The following is a 12,339-nucleotide window of genomic DNA, read 5'->3' on the forward strand; positions in this document are numbered from 1 at the left end:
TTTTAATATAATACCAGGAGAAATACGCGGTTTCTCGTTCCTCCATTTAAAGGTCTTTTAATCATTTTCTGCAAAATCCGCGCGGTCATTCCCCCCCCCCCCCCCCCCCGGAAACCAATATCCAGAAGCCATCTTCGAAAACGCCTCGTGCCAGAAACAAGGAAACAGGATGGAGCTGGCGATAAACTGTTCATGAAGCTCCTTTTCGCTTTCTCCCATCCTTCCTCGCATACATATATCGTCCCCGTGAGTAATTAGCTGGTATATGTATCTCCGCCCGACCTTCAATCGGTGTTTCGTAAACGACGTCCGCTCGATCGTCTCTACCGCAACCCTAGATCCGTCATCTCGACGCTGTCTGCCGATCCCATCCAAAGGATGTTGTTGCATCTGTTTTACGCGGCCAAATGTTAGCGGCTGTGTTCTCGGTAACAGATTCCCGGCAAAACACAGCATCCATATGACACCAGCAGTGCTTGGGAACAAGTATTGCGCGATCGACGGATAGAAAAAGAATATGAACGCACCTGATCAGCACTAGGCCCAGAGTACCTGTGTTCTTTCCGTCAATGAATTCCTCCGTGTCTCGCAGCAGCACGTTCATGTACGAATCGATGCTCTCCAGCTTGCCCTTGTACTCGGTCTGACCCCATTTGAGACGGATGACGAGCTCGGTGCCGACCCTATTGACCTCTAAGTTAGCGTTCAGGTTCACAGCATGATTCGAGCGCGATCGGGTTTCAGAATGACAAGGGTGAAAAGGATTGGCGAGCGCGATCGACGGCTTTCGTCAAGACGGGGAGACGTACCGAGCCTGCAGGAAGGGCCGAGGATTGACGGGTTGGAACTATTCAAAGCAAGTCAGAAAATACTCTCATAGCATTCAAAAGCATTTGCTCATTAGGATGAACAAGATGGAATGGATAAGGAATACGAACACTCATGGCTGCAAATGCTCAAGCTGATTTGATTCAACAGCTGCCGGTAACGCGATTTTTGCTGGTCACAGACTGCAATCTAAGCACGGATATAAAGTGACCAAGTAGGTAGAAAGAGATCCTCCTCCGGGGAAAGGTGAGTTTTGTTGGTGGTGCGTTGAATTGAGTGAGGGTTCCTCGCGGTCGCCAGCTTGACGGGACGTTCAACTTCTCCGGCCGCGAAAATGTGATGCGCCTGGCAGTTTCCCGCCAATAATAGGGGGCTGTGCTACACCGCCTTTATTGCGTGAAGGGAAATCTTCCTGCAGTTGCACAACTTCCATCGTTTGTTTATTCTTATCTAGAACGTTTTTATGATACATATTATGAAATGGTTCGTGATTGAAATATTTTGATTTTTTAAACTAGCTCATATAACATGGTCGCATCTGCTCTGTTATTGCATGCACGAACTAAAAGCCACGGCTGAGCAAGATGAGAGATACACACAATCAAGGAAGAAATTCGTTAATAAAACAAGCTACATGACTCTTATGATCAAGTGCATATTCAGATGCAGACTCAGGTGGTGTACCAGACGCAGGTGGTGTACTCCGTAGTGCTTGTACATTGATGCATTAGCATAGAAATTCCTTCAAGCTCTTCCAATCTCCCAGCTGATTTCCTTGACGGCGACCTCGTCTCCGGCCTTTTCATCGTAGTCATACCACTCGCCCTCGGAGAGATCGATGGCTGTGAAAGGAGTGGAAGACTCGATACCCTTGGCTTCCCATTCTCCCTGTGTCGTCTCAGTCAGTCAAGGGGATATATAGAACTTGGCGAAGACGGGGAAGAGCACTACTGACGTCGGGTTTGAATTCAGTGAATTCCAGGCCACGGCAGTCGAGGTCAATGACCTTCTGGCCTTTGCGCTTCTCCTGGGGCTCGTAAGCATTTGGCTTATTCATGATCGAAGCCGAATGAGTTTTCTGTGGTAGATGGGTTAGCTTCTCCATGGGCAACTCTGTCTTGCGCTCTGCTCCTCCATTCTTCGAATCTCGGAACATAGATTATAACAGAAGTAAAAGAATGAGAGATATGAATAGACGAGGGCGCAAAACAGTTTTTGTTGTGAAAGCCAGAGGAAGTAGCAATGAGCCATGTTCCTTAGCTCAGAGTTCAAACCCACCGTGCAAAGTTTGCATTTCCACACAAAGTTGGCCTCTCCACGGCTTCCAGGGATCTCATGTTGCTCCTGTGTGACATTGAGTTAGCAAACTTCCATTGAAAGTTCTTTATAACCGGTGGGTGAGATGAAATATCACGAGAAAAACTTACAAAGCGGTTGAAGCTAACCCAGTTCGGGTGAGTCTCGCGACAAGCATTGCATTGAACCTTGAAGGTGTAGTAATAAGGCTCATCCTCAGTATCGGTAGGACGAAGCTCGGTGACTCTGCATGAACAGATGATCGATATAAGTAAGCCAAGCAAAGTGACACGGTCAGGTGCGGGGAAGCAAAGCAAATGCGGAAGACACAAATAATGAGATGGATTAGATTTTTCAAGGTTCAAGTCAATAATCTTACCCGTTGAGTTCCGCAGTGAGGATAAGAGAGAGCATTTTGACGGTCTGGACGGTGGTGTGAAGTAAACCGTGAATTGTCTGCAGAAGAAAGTCTTCACACGGGGTGCGGGGTGGGATTATTTGCGCGAAGATGTCGTTGGTCATCGGCTCGCACAACGTCGGCGGAGAACTTCCAAACCACACAAAGACAGCTCTACAAACAAGCCCTACAATACTCATCACTTCAAAGATCATATAAGAAATCTAATTTGATTGCAAGTAGATATTAAAACGCCAAGCATGCTGTTCCACAATCGCTCAAACTGAACGAATCAAACCACAAAAAAGAAACTCCAAGACAGGTATATACATCAGTCTATCGTGTCAGATACAATGATACAGAGGCATCCACGAAAAAAAAAAGGTCAAAGAACAATCCTATCGGAGTTGCATCCGCATGCCCGTTGAGGCGTGCAGAAGCTCCATCTGATCCGCCAATGGATGGTTCAATGGGCGTTTCAACATCATATGTTTCTAGCTTATAGACGGCTCTGCTGCTGGTCCTGGCCCAGAGACTTCGTCGAGAATGCGTTGAAGTAGGCATTGAGAGCGTCCGCAGTGCCGCTGCCTTCGGCCAGCTTCACCAGACAGGCGACGTGGCTGTCAGGGCGAGTGACAACAATACCTCCCTGCTCGGGATCGAACCCAAGCTTCTCGTGGGCAGCAAACTTGGCAGTGGGGACTCTCACGTCGGGAATGCTGTCGGCATAGATATGGTGGTGGTAATCCCGAAGGATCTGGGGCACTGCCTCCATATCGATCTGGTTCTTCTCCGCAGCATAGACCAGGCAGATGGTGAAGAGTTTCGAGTGGGGCTGGTGACGCTCGAAGAACGAAACATCCTTAATGTCGGGTCTACGGTGCACGGAGAGGAACGAGCGTTCCTTCTCCAAGTTGGCACCCAGATCCGCAATGGCCTTCTTAGTGTTGGCCTGCTTGCCAGCAAAGATGAAGATTCGGAAGGCACCGTTAGCAGGGATTTCCTGCTCCAAATGCACCGAGTTGGAATCCGCAAGCCGGGTGACGGTCGAAGGCGTAAAAGCGCGACCGGGAGTCAGCTTCACACCGGGGATGTTGAACAGAGGCGACTGGGCAGGGTGGCTTTCATCCCAGTTGAAGACATTGGGCTTGTAAGCAACCCCGTAACCACTGGTGAACTCGCACGAAGACTTGAAAGTCTTGACGAATTCGTCCTCCTCTGCGCCGGCAGCGGCAGCGGTGTGGCTAGCAGATCCAACCTCGCCGGCAGATGGACGACGCTTGGAGAACAGGGCAGCATATCTGGCGTCGAAGTCAAGCAGAGTCTCCGCAACATCTTTGCGCTCGCTTTCGTAGGTGCTCAAAATGGATCGGTCGGCAAGTCCGGATTCGACGGCGTGCAGCTTCCAAGCCATGTTGAGAGCGTCATGGAAAGCAGTGTTCATTCCCTGACCAGCTTTGGGCTACATTGAAGTTAGCACTTGCTCAATTGACATATGATAAGAGGATGAAGTCTAATAACGTACGCTGTGCGTATGGCAAGCATCACCACCCATGAAAACACGCTCGTCCAGAGTGTATTTCTCGGAAATACCCTGTCCAATGGGGTAGACAGAGTACCATTCCACACGATCCCATTCCAAAGTATAAGGTTGGAGGATCTTCTTCGCGGTGTTCTGGACCTCTTCGGCAGTCGCGGTCTTTCTCGGGTTGAAATCGGGATCGGTGGAGGACGCGATTTGGACATACAGGCGAACCATGTTGTCTTCACGGGGGATGACCATGATCGAGCCGGCATCAGAGTGGATAGTACACTTCGTCTATAAGATGGGAACATAGGTGGTTAGAATGATCGAGTTCTCGGAGAAGGTCAGAAGATTCCGTTTATCCACATACCTCGATATCGGGGAAGTTAGTCCTCACAACACCATCCATAACACCCCACACATAGGAGATAGGGTCCTTGTGTCGGATATTGATACCAAGCTCTTGGCGGACGAAACTCCGAGCGCCCTCGCCGCTGAAAAGGTACTTCGTGCGAACAGTCTCGATGACATTGGTGTCAATGGACTTCAGCTGGACTTCCACGGGATACGTCTCATCCAGGCCATCGTTCTTAAATCCATGGATGGTCCACGGACGCTCCACGGTCGTGCCAGCCTTCTTGATCTCATCCAGGAAAACGCGCTCAATCTTACCCTGGTGAACCAGGGTGGTGAAAGGGTAGCGGGTGTCGATGAAGCGCGGGCAGCTAGGCCAGCTACCGGTGCGGTGGATACCTTTTCCGTCGCCGAGAGGATCCCAGAAGGCGACGTCGTAGACCTTGGCGGGCTCGTAAGCCATGATCTGGCGCTTGAGTCCCAGGTTCCGGAGAATCTCTGTGGAGCGGGGTTGGATTCCGTCGGCACGGCCAGTGGCAGTGGGCACCGGTCGGTTGTCAATGTGCTTTACTTTGTAACCCCATCGGGACATGCAAAGCGACAACAAAATGCCGACAGGGCCTGCGCCCACGATGACAATGTCGTAGTGTTCCTGGGGATGGCCCATACTGACGATGTTATGCGATCAACCGGCGGTAGGGATACTAGTCGTTTGTGGGGTGATGATCGACAGTGAACAATTGGTTGGTTGATAGGATTGGACAAGGGACTAAGTATGATTACCGCATCTATCTGAGGGGGCGAAGAGGAAGCCAAAGGAAGTTGATCAAGGGAAAGCGATCATCAGGATGATATGAGGGAAAAGAAAAGTGAGATGCATGAAGGGACGCAGGGACTCATATATAAATTATGATTGAAGCCAGCTGGGGGCAGCGGACCGGAGAGAACCAGCGGCGAGGCGCCCAACGGAGAACCACAACGGCATTCATATTCGGCTGGATTGTGGGGGCAAGGCTGTTCGTAAGCAGAAGCTGAGAGGGAGCTGACTGGGGGAGCAGCGGCAGCGCAGGCAAACCCGCAACTGGAGAAGCTGGCAGAACCAGCACTAGTGACCCTGCGGGGAGCGAATGCCGGTCTGTTTTCCGAACGTCTGGAGTGGCAGCGGAAAGAATCTCGGCAAGTGGAGGGGCCCCACGTGATGTCCTCGCCGTCGGCAGAATCGCCGGGATTTCGGCCACTTTCGTCACTTTCGCGTGGCCCTGATTGGCTCCCGTCTGACTCAGCCGCCGGTCCCCTGTGGTGGCCTCAGGCTGCTATTGACTGCCTGAGGCTTCGCATGGCCGCTTCAGGCTGACCGACTGCCACCGGACATTCCGGACTCCACAGGCGGATTCCTGCTTAGCGATAGAGTCCTGGTAAGGTCCATTCCGCGGGCAATCGAGATCGGCTCTTACGGAGTCGACCTGAATTCTTCTATTTTTGCATACCTACTGTTTACACCGTGCGCATCTCCCGTACCCCAATCCCTAGGCATCGGACGATCGGTCCTATAGGCTATTGTCATCCTTGAAGGTCTACATGGTCCGGGAGAAGCTTCGGTTCCTACCTTGTATTCTCTGCAGTATTCCCAAGGTAACTCAAAATTGGCTGGTCTGTATTTACGGCATGCCGAACCGGCTTGGGCCATCTTATGGGGGTGCATCACACTGTAGCATACAAGAATCTTGGCATCTTTAGGAAGAAGAACAATAAGGAATAGTAGGTATAATTAATGATAACATTAAGATTTATGTCATTCATTGGTATTACGTAGTCTCTGACATCTCATTCCCTTCCCTTTTTTTCATTCGTGAATTAAGGTAAACAAACCAAGTCTACTTAAATTGAAATGTTATTATCCAGAAGTATGCTCTAGCGAGAATTCATATTCATATACAACATATTGTAGCTGAAGGGCGACAACTAGGGAAGAAAAAGAAAAAGAAAAGACGTGGAAGAATCGCAGGTACATTGTCCATAGTGTATTGTCAGAGGTGAGGACAACTCTATTCAGAGTACAATATCCTTGTGTTATGGAGTTTGGTGTGTCGACCGGCCTCAGCAGAATTGCCACTGCCTTTGAATAGCCTTGCTACGTGAATAGATCCTATGATAACGGTCACCGGATTTAGCTAGGATTGGTTGCTACCAGTTTTTCAAATTGTATGGTGAATTTCGTTGTTCTATTGTTCTATTGACCCATTCACCAATGCCTCCTGCACGGAATAAGGCCTATTGTTGAGCTAGTGCTGCCTACTGAACAGGCCTCCATAGTTAATACAATACGGCGATTGCATTGTTCTCAATAGGGAATCCGACACTAGATTCATAGTCAATGAGTACTCCAGGCAGTTCGAATGTTCTATAGATAGCATCCTCGATGTCTGTAGGCAATTGATCCTGCATCCCCATCTTCATTTCTCTGTTTGCTCATAGCAATTTCCTCCTTGCTTCTAGATACATCTAATCATCTCTTCAGCTTCTGAAAACCCCGAAACCTTATCTAGAGGAGCTTCGCATTCTTTGCATGTCTAATATGAATCGCGAGGACTGTGACATCCCCATCATGCTTAGCATGGAGTGAGTCAAAATTTCCGCATCGCAGCGATCCCTATACTAATGGTTGCTGTTGTAGCCACTTCGACTACGAAGACATCGCCAAGCTCAATCCCTTCTACGACGAATACAGATCTTTCGGGGAGTTTCCATCGGATGAAACGTACTCTTCGCTATCCTCCAACACTTCCTCGAACACCTCCCCCGTCAGCTCTTCGTTCCAGTCAATTCATTCTGGGCTTGACATGGTCGTTACCCCTCTAGAAGTATCTCCATCTCCTCCAATGCACCATACCCAAGTATTTGATCAGTTCCCCGTGTCGGAGGGGCCTTGTGTGGTTGTCCATGGCGGAAATGAACACAGGGCGATCTACACCACGCATGAAAAGCCCGCGGTGGCTCAGGTCGCAATCGTGGAGTATGAACGGCATTCCAAACAGCCCACGAAGCTGGTGAAAAGCATCCTAGATTCGGGCGAGTCGGACTTGCTGTGTCTCGATCTTGTCGATAATCCGTTCAAGGCAAAATTTACCTCGCACAAAAAGCTCTTCGGCGAAAATGGCTGGCTTGGGAACGCTCCAGAAACGAATCACCAGTCGAACGAGAAGCACATGTCAAAGACATTCATCAAGCTGGGAAAGAAGATCAAACACCAAGTCGAAGAGTTTGTAAGTTTCCTCCGAGTTTGTTCCAAATTTGATTTCATGGACTCAGCCTAACACCGGTATCAGGCCGAGGATATGGTGAAGGTCTATCCTATTCCATTCATCCATGCCCAGCGTCCCTTGAGAATGCTTCCCACGACGACTGTTCCTATTTCGCTGAATCCTCCGATGCAAGCCAAGATGTATTCTGAGCTGGAGGTCATGATCTGTGTTACTGCGAACGACTTTCTGGTCCAGCAATACAGCAGTGGACGGGTCTCCGAAGAATCGATCAGGAAAGTCAAGAGCTTCTGGGAATCGAAAAATAGGCCTCAGGTTGTTGAGTTCCAATTCGATCAGGGCACTCAGCGCCGGCTGATCCTATCGAATATCCGCACTCTACAGTTCAACGGCGAGAGTTCGACCAATCCGATTCTCCTGCATTCGAATCTCCGTAATTGGAAGGCAATCGTACAAGAGATGAGTGTGCGTACATTCTGTGCTCCCGACAGCGCTATCCGCAAGCAAATGCATGATATTCACAAGCTCCTTGAGATGCTAGGAGTGCCGACCGTGACCTTCCTTGCCTTCCAGGACCTTCAAATGAAAGCCTTGGCCATGATGAAGAAGCATCTAGAGAAACGCTACTCTGACGAGAAGGGCACCAGCAAGTCGTCTAGACTCAGAAACGGATCCACTCAAGGGCGCTGGGGACAGGTTGTTTAGGCGCCGGTGCTACCTAGTGTGCCCGGCCATGTATTTCTAATCGCTGTCTGCGATTTTGTAGTTAGCTCTGGTCTTTTTCTTTCTTTCTTTCTTTTCACCTCATCTCTTATGTTCCTTTCCCTTCAAGTTTCAAGCGAGGGAGTTCAGTGGCTGGGAATTTTTCCTTTGTATTCTTGTGGAAGCTTGAATATCTCGTTAAGCAATAGGCGCGTTGATAAAACGCCAATGAAAGAAATGTTTGTTTTTACTCCGAGACGGGTGCACGTGGGCCGACGTCATAGGCGGAATCACGAGAAAGGGCTGGGCTGGGCTGGAGACCGCCAAACCCTCGCCCTGTTCTCCCTGATCTTTCTGTCTGCTGGTAGAGCTAAATGCCGGTCGGTCGACCCAGAAATGCAAGTTGACGGTGAAGGCACTGAGTTTTTACTATGACCTATCTTTTTCCATCTTCGATCCTTGGGCTCCCTAAGCTCCTTACTTGAGACCTGCTGCCCCCTTGCTGACACCGCTCCAGTAACTAGGCATCAGGGAGATTTTAGTGCTGCAATAGCAACTAACCAGTTCTTGACCCAACGATGACGGTCTTTCGTTGAATCCCTCATCCTATTCCTATCTTTCCACAGTAGGAAGATTTAGATTTCCACTCCGCGTGGATCGTCCCCCGCCGAGCTATCACGATGACAGGTCCCATCCACACCTACGGCCCATCATGCCTTCTTGCCGAAGACGAGCCCGATCTATCTACTTGGCACTCTTCAGACAGCGCTCCAAAAGTTCGTCCACAGTTCTTTTACACGTCCTCGTTGCCAATCGATGATCCCTTAACTGCCCTGCCGCCTCCTTCAGGCGGTCAAGATTCGGGAAACGAAAGAGCTCCACCACAACCCTTTTCGGTCAAAGACAATATCGTGCTGGAAGAGACATGGCTATCCTTACTACGAGCCGGAAAGCAGAAGGTATCTTCGGGGAAAAGATCGCTGGAGGGTTCTGCGGTCTTGTCAAAGAAAGGAGTCACCGTCCCCGGACACAAGTCTGTTCCACGAGACCGCAGAAGGCCGACAGGAACCCTTGGTGATACAAGCCTGGCTGGCAGTGAAAGGAGCCATGCAAGCTTCCCCGATTTCTCCCTCGAGGAACGAGCACCACCGAACTTCGGAACACGATCTAGCCTTGAGTCCGGCAGTGTAGAAGCAGACAACAAAGACTTGGGGGAAAGGGTACGCCCTCGCTCTACGTTGGATAATGCCCTGAAAGCTGCCGATGCGTCCAGTCCGCTTAGTTATCGGAAACGAGACCCGTCTCCAAACAATAGTCCCAGAGCTACCAGACGCAGGACCAACGAGTCACCGCAAAGTGAAGATACGGCTATCGAGGGGATAGAAAGCGGAAGTTTACGCGGATGCTCTTCACGCGACGGAAGTATAAGTGGCTCTCCATTCGCGAGGGCACCCTCGACCCAACCGCAAAGCCTGTTAGGACGCTCGGTGGATTCTATTGCATCGAAGGATGGCAACCCGACGCTTCAACCCGAAGCCTCAGCCAGTGTTTCTAGTCACGTAGCTCCGAAACCATCTGGGCTCAGAATTAGTGCCCATCCAGACGAGTCACCGGATAGTCTAGAAGAGGATGAAGAATCAACAAAGAACGAGGCAGCTCAGACGAAGATCCCCGTCGGCGTATCCCGTCTTCACTTGGTGGAACTGCCCAATCTGAAGGTACAAATCACCTATATTCAATGCCACAATTGACCGCATGTCTAGACAACGAGACACTCACTTTTGAATAGATGAAACCGATATACTGGAGTCCTCTACATGACATATCGAGCGTTCTCCGCGCAACGTGGTTCTACAAGAATACTATGCTACCGGTGGAAACAGACCTGGCCAATAAACTCGAAGACGGCTACGTGTATTTGAAACCATGGACTGAAACCTGGCAGGATGAGCTCAACAGTTGCGTAGAGAATGGAGCGGATGCAGAGATAAAGATTGTACACAGGTTGTGGTCCAAGGAAGATTCAAAATCTCAACCCGCATCTACCACGGCTCATGCTCAGAGTACGTCAACTTCTCGTCCTGTAACATCAGAAGCACAGGAAAATGACAAATCCGATGACACCAAATTTGATGAGAATCGAGCTGCCGGTGGAACAGCTGTCCATTCTGAAGCCGTCAAGCCTTTCATTCACTCAAGCGTCATCTACGTTGACGGAAAGGATGCACAGGTTCTTCGGCCCAGCCTGCTTCCCTCGGTGGCTAGAGGAAGAAGGCCACTTAGTTCGATTCGCAAGGGGCGACAAATAGGGATCCCTGTAATTCGAGGTTTCAGTAGACGACTCTGGGAACAGCTACACCCGTCTAAGCCCAATCCGGTTGATGTCAGAAACTATCTCCGAAGCACTCAATCTCGCACTATGACCAGGGCGAGCGGCGGCCGGCAAGTCTGCTATGCCTGTGCAATGGAGGAGTCACGGCCTTCTCCCACAGACCTGATACTTGTCGTGCATGGGATAGGGCAAAAGCTTTCAGAGCGCATGGAGAGCTTCCATTTCACACATGCTATCAATGCATTCCGTAGGAATGTCAACATGGAGCTAAACAGCGAGCCGGTCTGGCCACACGTACGGCAAGACCATGGCGGAATCATGGTTCTCCCTGTTAACTGGCGTTCTACGTTGTCTTTGGATGATGCCACTCTCGAGTCGCAAGCAGCTGACGACCCTACCGCCAATCACTTTACGCTGAAAGATATCACACCAGACACGATACCCGCGGTCAGATCACTCATTAGTGATGTCATGCTTGATATTCCGTATTACTTGTCTCATCACAAGCCGAAAATGGTTCAAGCTGTCGTGAAAGAAGCCAACCGTGTCTATCGACTCTGGTGTAAGAACAATCCCGGGTTTCAACATAATGGCCGGGTGCATTTGCTGGCACATTCTCTTGGAAGTGCGATGGCACTAGATATTCTCAGTCACCAGCCAACCACGATACCTGACTTTGATTTTCCCAAGACTCCTCTTCATGGAGACATCTTTGAATTCGATACGAAGAATCTCTTCATCTGTGGGAGTCCGGCAGGATTCTTCCTTCTTCTCAACAAAGGTATGCTTCACAGAATCCTTATCAATCAGAAGTTCTGTGTTAACGCTCATGTTTCATAGCGAATCTTTTACCTCGGCGTGGTAGGGATAAACCTGGCTGTGAAGGAGAAGACCGTCTTCGAGGAGTTGCCGGGGAGGCTGAGACATACGGGTGTCTAGCTGTAGACAACCTCTACAACATAATGCATACTACAGACCGTGAGTATGCCCTGTATGTCCCACAATCCGCTCTTTACTGACTTAAATCAGCAATTGCATACCGTGTCAACGCCGCCGTCGACACCGACTTAGCTAATTCCTTAAGAACCGCCTCCATCCCCAGCTCCTCCGCTTCATTCTGGCAATCTTTCGGCAGCGTCTTTCGCTGGAGCTCACCTCCTTCCTTCATGTCCTCTACAGCCACTCCCTCCCGGCCCGCCGCCGTCGCCAAACTCCCTTCCAACGTGGAGCTAGAAACACACGACTTTACTCGCGAAGAAATCGCTGAGAAACGCATGGCTCTGCTCAACGACAACGGCCAGATCGATTACTTTCTCTCCGGCGGCAGTGGGCCGCTGAACATCCAGTACTTGAACATGCTGAGTGCGCATAGCAGCTACTGGACGCTCACCGACTTCGTCCGCTTCCTCGTCATTGAAATTGCCCGGAAACAGGGCAAGGATGCCACGCTACCCGCGCTACGGGCTGAGAAGAAGGGGTGGAAATATCATAAAGGCTGATTTTGGTACACAATATTTGACGTTTTTATGAGATCAGGACAGGACAAGGTACTATGTTATGTGTCTTCTTCTTTTCGGTTTTCATGGCTACGCTTTTTGGTAGCGGGATAGTTTCATGAAGTTATGCTCGGTGTTGTTGCACGATA

At 50.0% G+C, this 12,339-nt stretch overlaps 5 protein-coding genes across 5 annotated transcripts; 2 read left to right on the top strand and 3 right to left on the bottom strand.

The window, feature by feature from the left end:
* Positions 1–323: 323 nt before the first annotated feature.
* Positions 324–944, bottom strand: KD926_002010 (small nuclear ribonucleoprotein F; the record flags this gene model as incomplete). Its single annotated transcript, XM_053093801.1, has 4 exons — positions 324–390; positions 528–683; positions 810–847; positions 939–944. The coding sequence occupies 4 exons, from the start codon at positions 942–944 to the stop codon at positions 324–326; spliced, it is 267 nt and encodes an 88-aa protein (XP_052951337.1).
* A 628-nt stretch (positions 945–1,572) lies between these two features.
* KD926_002011 (CXXC motif containing zinc binding protein) lies at positions 1,573–2,538 on the bottom strand (the record flags this gene model as incomplete). Its single annotated transcript, XM_053093802.1, has 5 exons — positions 1,573–1,716; positions 1,784–1,906; positions 2,107–2,172; positions 2,256–2,370; positions 2,504–2,538. The coding sequence occupies 5 exons, from the start codon at positions 2,536–2,538 to the stop codon at positions 1,573–1,575; spliced, it is 483 nt and encodes a 160-aa protein (XP_052951338.1).
* Positions 2,539–3,020: 482 nt separating this feature from the next.
* On the bottom strand, positions 3,021–5,067 carry KD926_002012 (putative FAD monooxygenase; the record flags this gene model as incomplete). The annotated part of the gene is made up of 3 exons (XM_053093803.1): positions 3,021–3,983; positions 4,047–4,340; positions 4,417–5,067. 3 exons carry the CDS (start codon positions 5,065–5,067, stop codon positions 3,021–3,023), a joined length of 1,908 nt encoding a protein of 635 aa, XP_052951339.1.
* Positions 5,068–6,774: 1,707 nt separating this feature from the next.
* On the top strand, positions 6,775–8,365 carry KD926_002013 (uncharacterized protein; the record flags this gene model as incomplete). The annotated part of the gene is made up of 4 exons (XM_053093804.1): positions 6,775–6,798; positions 6,919–7,019; positions 7,075–7,663; positions 7,727–8,365. 4 exons carry the CDS (start codon positions 6,775–6,777, stop codon positions 8,363–8,365), a joined length of 1,353 nt encoding a protein of 450 aa, XP_052951340.1.
* A 677-nt stretch (positions 8,366–9,042) lies between these two features.
* Positions 9,043–12,193, top strand: KD926_002014 (uncharacterized protein; the record flags this gene model as incomplete). Its single annotated transcript, XM_053093805.1, has 4 exons — positions 9,043–10,080; positions 10,152–11,475; positions 11,535–11,672; positions 11,724–12,193. 4 exons carry the CDS (start codon positions 9,043–9,045, stop codon positions 12,191–12,193), a joined length of 2,970 nt encoding a protein of 989 aa, XP_052951341.1.
* Between the last annotated feature and the right edge of the window lie 146 nt (positions 12,194–12,339).

Source organism: Aspergillus affinis, assembly GCF_023601865.1.
Source record: "Aspergillus affinis strain CMG 70 chromosome Unknown NODE_140_length_87538_cov_87_433439, whole genome shotgun sequence".
Lineage (NCBI taxonomy): Eukaryota > Fungi > Ascomycota > Eurotiomycetes > Eurotiales > Aspergillaceae > Aspergillus > Aspergillus affinis.